Consider the following 18,515-nt stretch of genomic DNA (forward strand, 5'->3'; position numbering starts at 1 on the left):
ATAGGACAACACTGCAACATATGTCCTATCGAGCGCGGGATGAAGTGTGATGTGCGGGAGGCTGCTGAAAATGGAGGCCCTGTTTTAGGGTTTTTGACCGCAGGGGCCCAGCCTGATTAATAGCTAGATTCCCGATTAATCGTTTGTCAGAGCGATAAATCAACCCAAATGATAAATATAAAAAATAATGTATAATCTTAGCGGTCACTCAGCGACAAGCGATAAATCGGCTGATAAATAGCTGAGTCAGATAATATTTTAAACATTGATCCTAGCCCACCAGAGATCAAACACCATGTTTGACACTTTTGGGAATTTTCTCAACCAGGTCCGTCGATAGCAAGACACTCATGATGACTTCGTCAATGTTTAAGCTTCGCAACTTCGACCCAATCAGCAGTTGTATAATGATGCGAGAGTGTGCGTGCGTACATCTGCATTATACTACACCTCCGTTCCAAAATATATGATGTTTCAATAGGCTAATCAAAACGTCATATATTTTGAAGATGTTTTGGTAAGCTAGTTTGACATATCAAAGCGTAGTATATTTTGGAACGGAGGTAGTAAGTTATAAGCGGTATTAAAAAAATTCATACTAATTTGATCATAACTCCACCCCACCCGCATGGTGCCTATGATTGGACTCTTCCAAGAAAATGTTATACCGGAATCGTTTAGCCTCCTAAATTTTTTGCAAGAAAATTTCTCCTGTAATTGCTTCCCAGCCGCCAGCCTCATCAGATCTAGGAGAAGGCAGCTCATCCTGGCTGAGCCGAACCAGTCAGTCCGTAGCACACCACAGACCACACTCGCTCCGTGCTCCCTCTCTCCAATCTCAAAACTTTTCCCCACCCGAAACCCTCGCCCGCGGCCGCACCATGCCGCCGCCGCCGCCGGTGCTGATGGAAGAGCTCCTCGAGGAGGTCTTCTTCCGCCTTCCGCCGGACGAGCCCGCCTGGCTCGTCCGCGCCTCCGTCGCCTGCAAGCCATGGCGCCGCATCCTCGCCGACCGGGGCTTTCGCCGTCGCTACCGCGAGTTCCACCGGACACCTCCCGTCCTGGGATTCTTCGAAAAGGGCGGCGCCCGCCTCGTCCCCGTCGCCTCCCTCTTCCCTGCCCAGGCCGACCATCCCGACTGGCATGTCATGGACTGCCGCCACGGCCGCGCCCTCTTCGCCTACATCGGGAAGACCGATGACCTCATCGTGTTGGACCCCATGACGGGCCACCAGCGCCGCGTGCCCTCGCCTTCGAACAATCTGATCGGCTTCACTGCGGCGGTGCTCTGCGCCGCACAAGGCTGCGACCACCACGGTTGCCAAGACGGGCATTTCCTTGTGGCCGTTGTGTGCCCCAAGAAGCTTGAGGAAATCACATTGGGCTGGCTGTACTCATCTGAGACTGACCTCTGGACGGAGTTCGCCTCTGTTCATCGCCCCAATGCCAATTATTTCTCTAACATGGATGCGCCTGGCGTCCTTGTGGGCGATGCACTCTACTTCAACATTGATGGCGTCATTGAATGCCAGCTTGGTACACTAAGCTTGTCAACGTTGGAGAAGCCGATCGATGGCAATGGGACTCTCATGATGGCGGAAGATGGCAGGCTGGGATACGCTGCCGTGGTTGATGTCACAGATCTAACCCTGTGGTCGAGGGAGGCTGGACCCGAGGGAGCCATGGGATGGACAAAACTCAGGGTAATCGATCTTAAGACGCTACTCCCTGATGGTGCCCTCTTTATCACAACACAATATGGGATCAGTAGGTCGCCGCGTTCATTGATGATTAGTGGGATCGCGGAGGGCACCCAAGTCATTTTTGTGAGCACATGGGTTGGTTCCTATATGGCCGATCTCAAGTCTGGGCGAGCCAGGATGGTCTCTCGTCCCGGCAGAAAAGTCTTCCCGTACATGAGATTCTACCTCCCAGGTACATGAGATTCTACCTCCCACTTATGTCCATATGTATATATATAGTATCTGTTAGCAAGTAGAAACATTTTAGAAAACTCTCAACCCTGTATAATCAACTAGCATAGTAGCCCTCACAAATGCGAAGGCATTGTTTTTCGTGTGTAGATTCATTTTGTGAAAAAGTGAATTTATATTTTCCAAAATGTTATTACTATGCAACCATAAATAGCATGACTATATAGCCACTGAAATGTTAGCCTAGATAAAATATCAACAGTTGGATTGTGTTTAGCAGTGTCCCGTACAATTGCGTGGAAAACTTCTTAATCGATCCATTTATTTTTATTTATGTAAGTGGGACATTAGGTGAAAGATGAAAATGTACGAATATGATTAGAAATTGTAGGTTGCATGCTCACTGAAAATATTATCATATATAGAACATATAATCCTGCACAAATTGTTTTTAATCAGCTTAAGTTTTTGGGAGTGATTATTTTTCCGTTTCATGTGACATCATATTATGAGCACAGAAAACCATTTGTACGCTGTATTAGATCAAATGATCAGTGCAAAGAGCTAATGTTTAGATCATGAGCTAGCCAATAGTTTTTGTTTGATGATAAACCAGCGCAACATTAAAGTTTAGATTGTGGGCATAGTTAAAAAAGGCGCGCCTAAGCAAGCGCTTAAGCGCGCCTAGGCTCTAGGCGTTGGCAAAACGCATTGCGCATAACTACGCTTAATCTGTGCATAACTGCGCATAAGCATGCGCTTTGGTCAGTAAAGTGCAAGGCGGTGGCAAAACGCACAATTAACGCCTAGCGCTTTTTTGAATTATGATTGTGGGCTTTGTGGAGTTTTCTTGGTCGACTATTTAGTCATGGTTGATAAAATGTGCCTTTAATATCGAATCAAAATTGTGTCTTTAACATATAGTAGATGTTGTATGTTATGAGTAATGTATGTGCGACAGAAATTCATATAATAGATGTGGTATGTTATGAGTTTTTTGACTCACATAGAAATGTCCTACTATTCTCATCCAACAGTGGATGACATTTGTTGACACCGCACAGTGTACAATGGGTACCTTTGAGTCTTTGACCATTAACCGTTGCATGTATAGCTGCAACCTATTTTTCATGAAAATCTATTTATAACATTTTTTATGTAAAAATGTAAAAGTGTTCTTATTAATTAGTGGCACGTTAGTAATCACAACAGAGAACCAAAGTTGAGATAATAGAGGGCCTCACTCAATAAAATAGAAGAGGTTCAAAATGTATTAAGTTTGCAATATCTATTTCAGAAGTCATGGCCACATACGAAATAGTCTGATTGCATCAATAGCGAGTTAAATCAGATTTGACACACAACAGTAGTGAAAGCAAATAATTTAGCAGGCACTCCCTCTCAGTGGTGGAGCTTCCAACAAAAAGTTGGGACGGGCCAAGCTAAAGAATCCAGTTAATAGTGCTTATGAGTTCCTTCCTGCCTTCCCCCGCAATGCTCTTCTTTAGCTTGCATGAATCCAATTAATAGTGTTTATTGCTGAATAAATAGGCAGTTTTTTGATTAAATTAATCCACGAATAAATTACTCACATGGCATTGATAGAAATAAACGCATGCTGATATTAGATCATGCAAGCACATACTACGCTAACAGCAGACACATCTACGTATAACACTAGCATGGCTAAAACGGAAATCAGTAGGAGCGGGATAAACGGGCAATACCTTCCAATCGGCCAGGCAGAGGAAGCAGCGGTGGCAGCGGCGGTGTCCTCGGTGGCCTTCTTCTCGGCTTCAAGTTTCTCGGCGGCGGCTTTGTTGGTGTCGGTGGACATGGTGACGATGAAGACGACACAGACGTAGAGGAAGTAGTCGATCGAAGGCGAGCAGTCGCATAGTCGCTCCCCAGAAGCCTAACGCCCCTCTTCCGTACAACATCCGGAGAGGCGGGGTTTAGGAGGCCTACTCTCCCGTCAACCGTGTACACGGTGAACGGGATGGAGTCGCCGGCGGCAGCAGTAGCAAAGGGAACAACATGGGCGGTGCGTGTGGAGCAGATGCGATCTGTTCGTGGCGGCTAGGATTGGCCAATGCCTCACATATCTATGCGTGTCCGGGTGGAGAGACATGGGCTGGACCCACGTCTGAGTCGGCGAGAGCCCACGATCCGACGTCTCGAGTACGTCACACGTCCGTTAGGGACTCCTCGTTCCTGATCGGCAAAAATAAGCGCATAGGTATGTGCTCGGCTTGGCTCAATCCCGCAACCCGCGGTGCGTCGTGACGAGGCGTGGTGAGGCGGGCGGCGGAGGAGGAGTGCGCGAGGGCCTCTTCTCTTCTCAAGTTCCAATAGCATGTGGAAGAGAATCCCTTATAAGGAGGTCCAACTCCTTCTCCACTAGCGGGGTGGGACTAAACTTCCCACCACCACTTGTCATGACACCTACATGGGCCCTTAGAGATTTTTCTGAAATTGTAAGATGGGCCTAAAACCCACCCCATATTTCAACAATCCCCCATCAGATCTTGAGGGCCCATTGTGTCCTCTATTCCAATCGTTGTTTTGATATACCAGTGTTTCAGTGAAGACCTGTTAAGGTTGAACTCATGGATTTCGAGTCGAGCGACTAGTCGCGACTAGTCGTCGACTAGTCGATGAGTCGTTACATGAAGGTTGACTCAACCTGTCGACTCGAATCATTGGATGAGTCGAGCGACTCGATCGACTAGTCCCGACTAGTCTCGACTAGTCGCGGTTTTTGAGTCGAACGACTCGATCAATCTGTGAGGGAAGAGGAGCTGGATGGAGAAAACAGAGCAGGGAAGAATGGGGGAGGCGGAGAGGAAGGGGCGGAGGCAGAGAAGCCATGGAAGAGGAGCTGCAGCAAGGCCATTGCGGCTGTCGATTCGTTCCTGGAGGCTGGAAGGGGAGCAGGTGAGAGAGAGAGAAAGAAGTGAGTGGATGGACGGTGAAGATTAGAGAATATAGATGGTTCAGATTGAGCTAGGCAGGCTAGGGTTTCATTGGGCCTTATTGGGCCAATATTGCATCTGGGCCAATATTGAAGGAAGATTGGAGCGTCTGGAAACCTAGATCGGACAGTTCCACCCCTCCCCCGACCCAACCCTCTTCTGCAGCAGCCGCCGCCCCTGGCTTGCTGCTCGTCCCCTTCTCCCCTGGTTGCTGCTGCCTGCTGCTCATCCCTTGATTGCTGCTACTGCAGGTCTGCTCCTCCCATCGCTGGCTGATGCGGCTCCTCCCTTAGTTGCTGCTGGTCTGCTCCCTACTATACTTAACTCACGTCGACTCATCGCATGTCGACTCGTCGACCACGAGTCTAGACTAGTCATGACTAGTCTAGAGTCGCCCCCCCCCCCTGAGCGACTCACCGACTCATCGACTCAAAAACCTTGGTTGAACTTCACCTAGAGCATGTAGCTACACTCCTTCACAACTGAACAATGGACTATGCCTTGAATTTTCAATTTGGCATAAAGAAGTTTCACCACATGTCTTACTAGTACTAGGCTGCCGAAGGCTGACCCCTCGGGTGGAGCATATTAGTCACACTCCTGGCCTATTCATGAGCTTGCTAGAGATCACCCCAATCTCATAGACTATTACCAACAGTCGAGCTCATATAGGTGTGTTCTTCCAAAGATCGCTCTGTAGGATAGCATCTTGCTTGTATAAGCTTGGAACAAGACAGTAGTCAACCTACCATACAATTTTTGAGAGTATTGCATCTCCAACGAAGTGGATTAGTAAAGTTACTCTCCTCAGTTCACCACTGGCTTGTTTTCCCATGTCCTACTTCACGGGATCTTCGATCACATGGGTTGGGTTACCACTATGGCAACTCATATGGGTCTCATACCCATCTCCCTCAATGCACTATCTATCACAGCATGTGATAGCCCTTTAGTAAAGGGATCTGCCAGATTCTTAGCCGTTTGGATATAATCCAACGCCATCACTCCGGAGTTTCTTAATTTTCTGACAACTTTTAATCTCATTCTTACATGTTTGTTGGACTTCATGTTGTCCTTTGAACTCTTCACCGTGGCAATAACTGTCTGATTGTCATAGTTCATAAGGATAGCCGGGACCGGCTTTTCAACCACTGGCAAGTCCATCAAAAGATCTTGGAGCCATTCTGCTTTGTCACCAGATGTCTAATGCTGTTAATTCTGCTTCCATCGTCGATCTTGTTAAGATCGTTTGCTTGCAAGACTTAAACAACACCACCTCCAAGTGTAAACATATACCTAGTTGTGGCCTTCATCTCATCAGCATCAGAGATCCAATTCACATCACTACACCCTTCAAGTACCGACGGTATCTGGTATAGTGAAGTTCATAGTTCATAGTACCTTTCAAATAGCGCATAATTCTTTCAATAGCATGCCAATGTACACCAGGTTTGGAAACAAACCGGCTCAGTTTGCTCACAGCAAACGCGATGTCAGGTCTCGTTGCGCTCGCTAGATACATGAGTGAACCAATAATTTGAGAGTATCTCAATTGATCCCGAGCTGTGCCTTCAAACTTTTGAATCATATGGTGTTTAAGATGGTTTGCAGTCCGAATATCCAAAACGACTCAACACCTTCTCAACATAATGAGATTGCAGAAGTGTAATCCCACCCTCATCATCTCTCAGTAGCTTGATATTCAAGATAACATCAGCCACACCAAGGTCCTTCATCTCAAAGTTCTGAGATAAAAACGACTTAACCTCCTCAATCACTCTGAGATAAAAACGACTTAACCTCCTCAATCACTTTGAGGTTGGTTCTAAATATCAATATGTCATCAACATACAAGCACAATATAACTCCTTCGCCCCCATCATGGCGATAGTATACACATTTGTCAGCTTCATTAACAACTAAACCGACAAATGTCAGAGTTGTATTAAACTTCTCATGCCATTGCTTAGGTGCTTATCTCAGGCCATATAAGGATTTTAGCAACTTACACACCTTTCCTTCTTGATCATCTATTACAAAGCCATTTGGCTGTTGCATATAGATTTCCTCGTCTAGGTCTCCATTTAGGAAGGCCGTCTTAACATCCATCTGGTGGATGAGAAGACTATGCGAGGCCGCCAACGAGAGTAATACTTGAATGATTGTCAGTTTGGCCACAGGTGAATAAGTATCGAAGAAAATCTTCTTCTTTCTGGGCATAACCCTTGGCCACAAGCCTAGCCTTGTACTTTTCAATAGTATCGTCGAGCCTAAGCTTCTTTTTGAACACCCACTTACATCCCAATGGTTTACAACCGTAGGGACGTTCAGTGATCTCCCATGTCTCGTTAGCCATGATGGAGTCCATCTCGCTACGGACCGCATCCTTCCAGTAGTCGGCATCTGGGGATGCATAAGCTTCTGAAATAGAAGTGGGAGTATCATCCACGAGGTACACGAGGAAATCATCACCAAAGGTCTTTGCAGTCCTTTGTCTCTTGCCCCTACCAAGGGTTTCCTCGTCATCCTCCTCAGGATTTTCATCATGTGTTTGTTCATAATATTCCATGGGAATGGCAGGCTGAGGAGTCTCCTCAGATTCCTGTCTAGAGGTGCTTTGCATATCTTCCATAGGGAAAATATTCTCGAAGAATGTAGCATCCTTAGACTCCATAATTGTACCGACCTTCTGGCCAGGTACCTCAGATTTCACAACTAGATATCTATAGTGAACACTATACTTAGCATAGCCCAAATTGACTTCCGCTTTTTGGGGATCGGCACATTGACTTCCGCCAAACAGCCTCAAGTATGCAAGTACGAGAGTGTTGTCCTTCCCTTCGCCCATTTCTCATAGGGGGTGATCTCATTATTTTTTGTCAAAACTTTATTCATGACATGACATGATGTCATGATGTCAATATAGCCTTCCCCCACCATGCCTTGGATAAACCCGATGTATCTAACATGGCGTTAAACAAATCAGTTAGAGTATGGTTTTTTCGCTCGGCAACACCGTTTGACTGGGGTGAATAGGGAGGCGTCCTCTCATGAATAATACCATGTTCCGCACAAAAAGAATCAAACTCACTCGAGAAGTACTCTCCACCACGATCTGATCGGACTCGTTTAATTTTCTTCTCAAGTTGATTCTCAACTTCTGCCTTATAGATTTTAAAGTAGTGTAGAGCCTCATCTTTAGTATTTAACAAAGTTCGGGAAAGCGCGCTTAATCGAGCGCTTATGCGCGCCTACGCGCAAGGCGCTGGCCTACCGCCTCGCATAGGCCATGTGCGCTCGTAAAGGCGCGACGCGCGCCTAGGCGGAGCGCTTTTCTCGCTGAGGCGAGCTTAAGCGCGCGGAACAGCGCGGAACGGGCGCTTAATGGCGCAGAACGACGAGAGGGGATCCATCGGGGAATCGGGATAAAGAGGCAGGGAGCCACGGGATGAAAGGCAGAGGGTCAAAATCGAGCCCGTGTTAGGGTTAGGGTCTCCTCTCCTCCATTCCTCGCGCCGCCGGACTCTCCTTGGGGCCGCGAGACTCTCCTCGCGCCGCCGGCAGCAGCACGCCCTCCGCCCTGGATCTGAAGCTTCTCCTCGCGCCTCTCCTGCTCGGGCCCTCCCCCACACCTCCGGTTGCTGGCCTTCGACCTCATCCCGCCGTGGATCTCGCGGCCTGGTCTTCTTCTCTTCAGGCAGGTGAGCCCCCAGATCCCCATCGATCCTACCTTCTCCTGCTAGCTTCTGCCTGTTGCTGCTTTGCTGGTGCTACTAGTTGCCGCTGAAGTGATGTTAGCTGCTGCTGGTGGTAGTTAGTGGTGCTGTTTACTAGTAGACAAAGTAGTAGTAAAAGTAGTACTTGGTGCTGTTGCTGTTTACTAGTAAAAGTAGTAGTACTTGGTGCTGTTGCCTGTTGCTGTTAATTTGCTGCTGCTAGCTGCTACTGCTGTTTGATGCTGCTAGCCTGCTACTACTTGTTTGCTGCTGATGCTAGCTGATGCTGATGCTGATGCTGGCTGCTGCTGCTACTTGTTTGTTGCTAATGCTAGCTGCTGCTGCTGTCTGTGGCTACTAGCTGCTAATTTGTGTTGTTGACTTGTTGTTATAGGATGTCAACATCAGAGAACACCACCGCCCAAACAGAGTCCGAAAGGCCGATAGCTCTGAAGAGGAAATCCAATGATGTTGGATGGAACTATGGGAAACTATGTGATGTCACAAACAAGGAGAGGGTGAAGTGTGACTTTTGTGGCCATATTAGCACCGGAGGAATTAACCGTTTCAAGCTACACATCACAGGCACCACCTCAAGCGTTCTTTCATGTTTAAGATCAACTCCGGAGGCTAAAGCAATATGCCAGAGAGCTCTTGATGCATATGAGGCAAAGAAGGTGGCGAAGAAAAAACATACGGCAGAAGTGAGGGCTGATGTGCATGTTACAGCCCTAAATGAAGCAAGGGATGGTAGGGAATCTGTTTGTGTTGGAAGCACATCATCGGAGCCCAACAAATTAGGACCAATGGACAAGTTTGTGCGTCCTATTGATGGTAAATCAAGCAAAGAGGAAGCCTTGAAGCAGCTAAGTATGAATGAAGCACTATTCAAGGAGAGAAGAGGTCAATGTTCACCATATGTTGCTAGATGGGTGTATTCACATGGTAATTCTGGAGTCCTTCATTTCTTTGCTTGCTTGTGCTTGAAATGATTGCTTGATTGCATGGTTTTGTTCCTTTGCTTGTAGGCATACCATTTAATGCTCTTGACAATGATGAGTTTTGTCAAATGTGTGAGGCCATAGGCAAATTTGGTCCTGGATATGAGCCTCCTACTCAATATGAGCTTAGGGAGAAGTTGTTGAGTGATGAATATGCAAGGACCAAGAGTTTGTTAGATGAACGTGAGAAGGAGAAGATAAAGCTTGGGTGCACCATCATGACAGATGCATGGACGGACATGAAGAGGAGGAGCATAATGAATTTGTGCATGCATTGCAGTGGGGGGACAAGTTTTCTCAAATCAAAGGAAACATCTGATGTGTCACATACAAGTGAAGTCATATTTCAGCTAGTGGCCAGCGCAATTGAGGAGGTAGGGGCGGAGCATGTGATGCAAGTGGTGACAGACAATGCTTCCAATAACATGGGAGCCAAGAAAATGTTGCTTGAGAAGAGGCCGAAGATCTTTTGGAGCTCTTGTGCAACTCACACTATCAACTTAATGCTCCAAGGAATTGGCAGCCTCAAGAGATTCAAAACAATAATTGATCAAGCAAAGAACCTCACCATCTTCATCTATGCGCATCACAAGACTTTGGCATTGATGAGGGTTGCTACAAAAAGGAGAGATATCATAAGGCCGGGGGTGACTAGATTTGCTTCCGCTTTTCTCACATTGCAAAGTTTGTTGGAGAAGAAAGATGCTTTAAGGTATATGGTGGTTGAAAGAGCTTGGGAAGATATGAAAAATGTGAAAACAAAGAAAGGCAAGGATGCAACGGCAACGGTGATGGATGCAAACTTTTGGAAAGGTGTGCTCCTATGCATAAAGGTGTTTGAGCCATTGGTGAGAGTACTTCGTTTGGTTGATGGGGATATTAAGCCATCGATGGCTTGGTTGTATGGAGAGTTGGTGAATGCAAAGAGGGAGATGAAGGAGGCATTTAACAACTTGGAGAGGAACTACAAAGATACTATGGGCATTGTTGAAAAGAAGATGAATGGAAGGCTAGATTCTCCACTGCACATGGCCGCATATGTGTTGAACCCACACTATAGTTATGCAGATAGCTCCGTCTTTACCACTGCAAATGAAGGATTTCAGGAGTGTGCTGAACAATACTATGCAAATGATCATGATACTTGCATGCTGGTTGTCAATGACGAGTTTCTGAAATATGAAAACAAAGAAGGAACTTTTGGAAAGAAGCTTGCAAAAGCATGTGAAAATAAAAGCTACAGCCCCGGTATACTTGCTTGCTCCTGCCCACTAGTTGCTACTCTTTTCTTGCTGCTGCTATTGAAGTATTGATGCTTGTTTCTTGCTGCTGCTGCTACTATTGATGCTTGTTTCTTGCTGTTGCTGCTGCTATTGATGCTTGCTTCCTGCTGCTGCTGCTACCATGCTACTGCTGCTGCTACCTTGATGCTGCTGCTAGCCTGCTACCATGCTACTGCTGCTTTTTGCTGCTGCTACTACTAACTTGCTACTGCTATATGTTCTCCGATTTGGCGATTTCTAGTTGGTTGGTGGAAGCTTTATGGAGGAGAAACACCAAATTTGAAAGAAATGGCTATGAGAATCCTCTCTCTGACCTCTAGCTCTTCTGGTTGTGAAAGAAACTGGAGTGCATTTGAATCGGTATTATCTCTTCTCTCAATTTTGTCTCCTCATTTGTCTCTCGTTTTTGTTTTTAAATATGCTCATGCAAAATGATGTTTAATATGTAGATACATACCAAGAGAAGAAATAGGCTCACAACGGAGCGATGCAACAATTTGGTCTTCATAAGGTTCAACAATAGGATGTTGTCTAGGAAACAAAAGCTCCTAGAGAAGAAGAAATGGGATGTGCTCATTAGCACCGATGCTACCGAAGCTCAAGGATTTCTATTTGAAGGAGGGGATGATTATGCAAGCGTTGTTTATCTTGATGAGGAGGATGGAGATGTTCATCCGGGTACGGGGATATCATGGGATCTACTTGGTGAAGCAATGGGAGCACAAGAGCAACTCCAACTTCGGAGGAGTGCAAGAGTGAGAGACCTTGAGGAGGAGGAGTTTGAATCCGATCATGATGATGAGGAGATAGTGGATGAAGATGAGATTGAGTATGAGGATGATTGAGAGGCATTGAGCATTTGAGCTAGTGATCATTGGCTCATTGCATGATGGTTGGCAGCATCATGCCATTAAGTGATCAAGTTATCATGCATTTGCATTCATGCATTTGTCTTTTGTTTGTTATTTGTTATGTAAGAGACTATGATGGAGTGGTCACGGGTGAGACTATTGTGGATCGTGGCCGTGGTACTTTGGTTTGGTAGCACTAAGCAAGTTTAAGACTTTTATTTGTTATGTAATATGCTTGCTTGTGAAGTTGTGAACTTGTGATACGTTCTACCTATTACATTGCTTGTTTGCTACTTTGCTAGTTTGCTTTGATTGCTCATTCAAGTTGTGAACTTGTGATATGTTCTGCCTATTACATTACATTTTACATATATGAATGATGAATCTGATATATAATGCTTTGCTTGCTCCTTGCTTGTTGGTTGCTGTTGCTAACATCTTGTCATCTTCTCTATGATGTATTTAGCTGTTGCACAATGCATTGGAGGGAGACGATCAGAGGACAACATACAAAGAGGCAGGGGCAACATATTGGAGAGAGAACAAGGTTATAAACTTATAATTGTACCTCCAGTTTACATTCTAGCACTTTTTTTATGTCAAACTGCTCTTTTTTGCCCATATCCGTACAATTATATAGAAAACGCATAATTGCGCCTAATTGCGCCTAATCACGCCTAAGCTAGAAAAGCGCAAGTAGGTGGCCAAACGCATAATTAACGCCTAGCGCTTTCTCAAACTTTGGTATTTAACAGATACACATAGCAATATCTAGTGGAGTCATCTATCAATGTCATAAAGTATTTCTTTCCACCTTTAGTCAACACAACATTCATCTCACAAAGATCAGAATGTATGAGTTCTAATGCAGCCAAGTGTCTCTCCTCCGCACCCTTGTGAGGCTTGTGAGGTTGCTTAGCTCTTGTACACACGAAAGGCACTTAGAACCTTTGGCTAAAGTGAAACTCGTGATTAAATTCAACTTAGCTAGCCGCGTCATAGCGCCGAAACTAATGTGACAAAGACGTGAATGCCAAACTTCAAATTCATTAACACTCGAATGAATATTGTTCACGACTTTATTAAAAAAATATGCAAGGGAAAGGCGGAACATCCCTCCGCACTCATAACCTTTTCAAACAAAGAGTCCATATTTCGTAACAACTAATTTATTAGACTCGAAGACCAACTTAAACCCTTCTCTACATAGAAGGGAGCCACTAACGAGGTTCTTCTTGATGGCGGGGACATGCTGCACGTTCTTCAGCTGTACGATCATTCCTAAGTAAACTTGAAGTAAACTTCAGATTGACCGTGTTAACACCATGAACAGAAGCACTCGCGCCATTCCCCATCACTACGGACCCATGGCCTGTGACCTGGTAAGATGAAAATGAAATGTTCGCACACACATGAACACTTGCACTTGTGTCCACCCACCAATCGGTGGACGGAAACATTGAAAATACAATAAATAAATTACCGTACCCAGATGCACCATTCTCATTGTTGCCCACAATCATGTTGGCAGACTTGGAGTCCTGCCCTGGCTTCTTGTACTTGTTTGGGCACTTGTTGGCCCAGTGTTCCTCCGAACCACAAGTGAAGCAGCCATCTCCCTTCTTGTTCTTCTTGAAGGTCTTCTTGCCCTTCTTAAAGTCGGTATTCTGTTGGGCACCGTTCTTTCCCTTGGGCTTGTGGGAGTTGAAGTTCCTCTGATGTACCATATTGGCGACAGACCCCTTTCCCGTACGAGTCCTTTGCTCTCGAGTCCTGCTCAACACTCAGATGGTCGATGACATCCTCTACTGAGAATTCACGCCTTTGATGTTTCAGAGTGGTAGCAAAGTTCCTCCAGGAATTAGGGAGTTTAGTGATTATACATCCCGCCACAAATTTGCCCGGTAAATCGCACTTAAGAAGCTCAAGCTCCGTAGCGATGCATATTATCTCATGAGCCTGTTCCAATACAGGACGGTTCTCGACCATCTTGTAATCGTGGAACTGCTCTATAATATACATCTCGCTCCCAGCATCGGTGGCGCCGAACTTAGATTCGAGCGCCTCCCACAAGTCCTTGGCAACCCGCACATGTAAATATGGGTCAACCAACTTATCTTCGATCACGTTAAGAACTGCTCCGAGAAATATGACGGTGGCTTCCTTGAACGCCTTCTCCTGTTTAGGAGCAGCCCTTCCCGTGGAAGGGACACTGGCGACCCAGAACACATTCATAGCCGATTAGCCGTGAGCCATAAGGTGGTTTTGGTCTGCCAACGCTTAAAGTATGTACCGGTAAACTTACCGGTTTCAATGCAGCGGTAAAGCCACTAGCCCAAAAATGCTACACAAATTAGGTTTTTGGATTGCTGAATAAATAGGCAGTTTTTCAATTAAAGTAATCCACGAATAAATTACTGGCATGACATTGACAGAAATAAACACATGCTGATATTTGATCATGCAAGCACATACTACGCTAACGGCAGACACATCTACGTATAACGCTAGCATGGCTAAAACAGAAATCAGTAGGAGCGGGATAAACGGGTTATACCCTCCAATCGACCAGGCAGAGGCCGCGGCAGCGGCGGTGGCAGTAGCGGCATCCTCGGCGGCCTTCTTCTCAACGGCGGCTTTGTCGGCGTCGGTGGACATGGCAACGACGCAAACATAGAGGAATTAATCGATCGGAGGCGAGCAGTCGCGTAGTCGCTCCCCAAAAGCTAATCGCCCTCTCCCGTACATGATCTGGAGAGGCGGGGTTTCGGAGGCATGTTCTCTCGTCAACCGTGTACGTGATGGAGTTGCCGGTGGCAGCAGCAGCAAAGGGAACGTCAGGGGTGTTGCGCGTGGAGTAGACGCGATCTGTTAGTGGCGGCTAGGGTTGGCCAACGTCTCACATATAGGTATGAGAGCTCGGCTTGGCTCAATCCCGCAACCTCCGGCGAGGAGGGCGGCGGAGGAGGAGTGCGCGAGGGTCTCTTCTCTTCTCAAGCTCCAATAGCATGTGGAAGAGAATCCCTTATAAGGAGGTCCAACTCCTTCTCCACTAGCGGGGTGAGACTAAACTTCCCACCCCTTGTCATGACACCCACATGGGCCCTTAGAGATTTTTCTGAAATTGTAAGATGGGCCTAAAGCCCACCCCATATTTCAACATTTATGCTCTCCTTTTGCCAAGCTAAAAGAAGTTGGGCATGGTTGAATCGTGGGCAGAGCTCAGAGCTGGATGTGAGGCACTGCTGGACCCTAGATGGATGCAAGGTCGACAGGCATTGCTGAACCCTAGATGGATGTTTTGGTCTGCTAATGGACTGGGCTGGCATATATATAATTGTTTTCCCTCCTGGCTGGGCGGGTGACGGCCAACTTTTGCCCTCATGAAGCTCCGCCATTGCTACCTCTAGTTCTCTAAGAGTTCTAGTTTTGGACATAGTTAGAATTATACTTTTGGAACTTCGACCACATAACATTTAAATATCTGGATTAGGAACTTGAAAATGATATGCATAAGTTTGTCTTAAAACATACTTTCACAATAGATGTTTTAACAAATATATTATGTCAATAATTTTATTTTACAGATATATTCAATTAGAATATGGTCAAAGAGTCGAAGTTATGTTTTCTAAGCCGTGTTGATGTCCAAAATGGAAGCTTGAAGAGACATTAAGGAAGTATGAATTAATCTAGTAAAGCAATGAAATTCTAAAAATGAAGTTGCCCCAACCTATATACCATCAAAACAAAGATATTCAACTAAATAAGCCTGCATTTATTTAATAATGTTAGATGCAAAAGATACTAAAATTGGAAGATTACCTAGAAATGTAATTTCAGTTTACTTCAACAAAAAAAAGATCGGTGGTGAATGAACGCTATTTCATGTACCTTGGCAGCTTGCGAGCAGAATCAATTCCATATTGAGATTGAAGGAACAAACAGCTAGATACATGTAAGAATTATGACATTTTGATAATAGTTAAGTCTTTCAGATAGGCAAACAACCCTCCTACAAGAGAATGGGCATGTTAGAAATCTGTCACGTTTGATATCTGATAAATAACAAAATAAAGAAAATTTCATCACGGTGTCCAAAAAAGCAAAATTTCTTCAGAGCAATCATTTGATTTGAAGATGACTTGAGTAGCTAATGCTATTCTGCAACAGGGAATGAGAACAATTAACTGCTTCCTTCTATAAAATTTGTCAAACGTCTTATCTGGCAAGATGGAATGGCATACACACACAAATTAAATAGGTTGCGAGCAAGGAATCCATACATAGCTTTTCTGCCCAGAATACAAATCTGATGCATGAATAAATTAAATATATATGCAGCGACCAAGGAATCCAGGCGCATCTTCAACCAAAGGCCTAGTCCTCAGAAACTAACATGTAACAGAAATCCATAATAACATTCTCTGCATGGGCTCTCCCTGAACTTGGCAGCAGCATAAGGTAAAATCAAGAAGGTGAAAAAGAACACGTATGATCTCAAAAGGGAATATATATGTCTCTGTACTTGCTTTGCTGATCGCCATGCTGGAAGATCGTATTTCCTTCACCTTTTTCTCTTTATGTTACATGGGTCTCTTGATGGCCTTCATAAAGGATTATATTCCCCCGCTGCAATCTGGCTCGCTTCTTTCTAGTGCATCACAAGATGAGAAACTGAAAAAAAGAGGATTGTCCTCTAAATTCGACGATGAGGGGAGGTAGAGGACTAACCAGATTAGTAGATAAGTTGAGGATGGAGATGTCCTGCAGGTTGCCGTTGAGGGTGATGGCCGGGCGGCTGCGGACGATAGGCATGGTGTGAGGCGGGCATGTTCATGTATCTGACCACGATGTTTAATAGAGCAGCCTACCACTATAAGGCATCACCCAGGAGCGGTGGTGTTCTTGTGCATGTGGGCTGGATGGAGATGGAGAGGTGTTTCGACCTGACTTGGGCGATGATGAACCTGAGAAAAAGCAAAGGGGAGGATTGTTCATGACAAAGGGGTTGATGATAGTGAGGGCTCATATTGGTCGTGCAGCTAGAAAACAGGAAGGGCCGACAATGGGCGTTGGAACTCGGACGGTAGGAAGTGACGGTGCAAGGGTTTAGGTAGGAGGCGTGGCAGGGACACATGGTGCAAATTCATTTCCATGATCAATTCCTGAACTCTGAAATGGGTTGTGAGATTCATGGCATACTCAAGGGCGTGTGGACAGCTGGACGCCCATGCGAACACATCCCTAGCTTAGCTTATATCTAATCCGTTAATTCTGTATATAATAATATGGCTCCGTGTAATGAATGGTAAGATGTTTCTGATTATTTTTGGTAATTTCTAGTATATTCCCCCTTTTTCTGATTAGCCTGTAAATTACTTTTAGTATATAATAGATCCCCTTTTACAATCTTTCAGTGGCACTTAGAAACATGAAATGAAAATATGTCTGTTAGCTAGTCGCCTTACACATGACGACATATGTGCTCAAGAAAAAATGGTGTCCCTTTCGAGTACAAGTCCATACTCTTAATGATTCTATAAATGTATGTATCTACGTTCTGTGTCTGTGTTAGTGCGATGTGTCGGTCCGGTCCTGGTGATTGCAATTGGTGAGTAAGCAAATAAATATGATCCATCAATCAATATATTTTACATTCTAAATTTCTTGCATTTCTGCAGCAATGGAAGCAGCTTCCACGGGTCAGGGGTAATGAGCTAGTGTTTCAAGTGTTTGTCAAGCTCTAGCTGGGGATGTGGTAGTAGTGATAGTATTGGATCATCCGGTTGGCTGCTTGCAGTTAGTAAAGTTGCTGTTTCGCTGCTTGGCTGCTTGCAGTTTGAAAAGACCTTTGCAGTCACCGTGTGATCTAGTGAGATATGGAAACCGGCTATGGAGAAAGACCCAAACATCATGTAGAATTCGAAGCGTGGACAGTTCTCTCGTTTTTCTTCTCTCTGTTTTTTTCCCAGCAGAAGACTTGACTTCATCTAAAGCAGTCACCTGTCAAAGAATGTTCCTGTTTTTCAGTCTTCTTTCTCTTTGCGGGAGCAGAGCTTAAAAAATATGGACAGTAACGATCGCGTGGTATCAATTTATTGGCCTCGTCGTCGAAAGCGGCTTCCAATTGCTCGGAAATTCATATCTGTGTACTGCATATGCATTTCACTAAGAAGTTGAAGTCTGGAATTGACAATATACACACAGTGGCAGTTTTCTCCACAAGCAGTTCATGTGCTGCTGTGGGAAGGCATTGCAGAGCCGTCGAGGTGGCACAATTCTCTCGGCATTGCTGGAGAAATGCTTGAAACTGAACTTATTTTGGCGTTATATCGAAAATCCACTGAGGTCAAGCTTGCATGATAAGATGAGTAAAACAACTACTCCCTCCGTTCCTAAATACTCCGTTCCTAAATACTTGTCTTTCTAGGCATTTCAACAAGTGACTACATACGGAGCAAAATGAGTGAATCTACATTCTAAAATATGTCTACATACATCCGTATGTAGTAGTCATTTGAAATGTCTAGAAAGACAAGTATTTAGGAACGGAGGGAGTACTATGCTACTAATAACCTGCTTTGTTTGGGAATGTAATCCATCCGAGTAACTAGCTCTCATGAGGGGATTGTCAAAAGAAGACCACTTTTCACCTCACCTACCGGGACACCAAGGTAGCTAGCTCTCATGAGGACTTATCCGAACTGTAGCCGCGTCAACATGGGAAACGGAAGATCAAAGTGCATCACCTC

At 45.1% G+C, this 18,515-nt stretch overlaps 1 protein-coding gene across 7 annotated transcripts; it reads left to right on the forward strand.

Annotated features, from left to right (window-relative positions):
* Positions 1-788: 788 nt before the first annotated feature.
* LOC119312312 lies at positions 789-17,890 on the forward strand. Of its 7 annotated transcripts, none has more exons than XM_037588033.1 (5): positions 1,703-1,935; positions 9,020-9,570; positions 9,654-10,874; positions 12,227-12,307; positions 17,445-17,890. In XM_037588033.1, exons 1-5 carry the CDS (start codon positions 1,835-1,837, stop codon positions 17,474-17,476), a joined length of 1,986 nt encoding a protein of 661 aa, XP_037443930.1. In that variant the 5' UTR covers positions 1,703-1,834; the 3' UTR covers positions 17,477-17,890. The 7 variants fall into 7 exon arrangements, with proteins under 7 accessions (XP_037443934.1, XP_037443932.1, XP_037443935.1 ...); XM_037588031.1 differs by lacking the exons at positions 12,227-12,307; positions 17,445-17,890 and adding exons at positions 11,151-11,269; positions 11,359-12,037; XM_037588032.1 differs by lacking the exons at positions 1,703-1,935; positions 12,227-12,307; positions 17,445-17,890 and adding exons at positions 8,125-8,610; positions 11,151-11,269; positions 11,359-12,037.
* Positions 17,891-18,515: the final 625 nt, after the last annotated feature.

This window comes from Triticum dicoccoides, chromosome 5B (genome assembly GCF_002162155.2).
Source record: "Triticum dicoccoides isolate Atlit2015 ecotype Zavitan chromosome 5B, WEW_v2.0, whole genome shotgun sequence".
NCBI lineage: Eukaryota > Viridiplantae > Streptophyta > Magnoliopsida > Poales > Poaceae > Triticum > Triticum dicoccoides.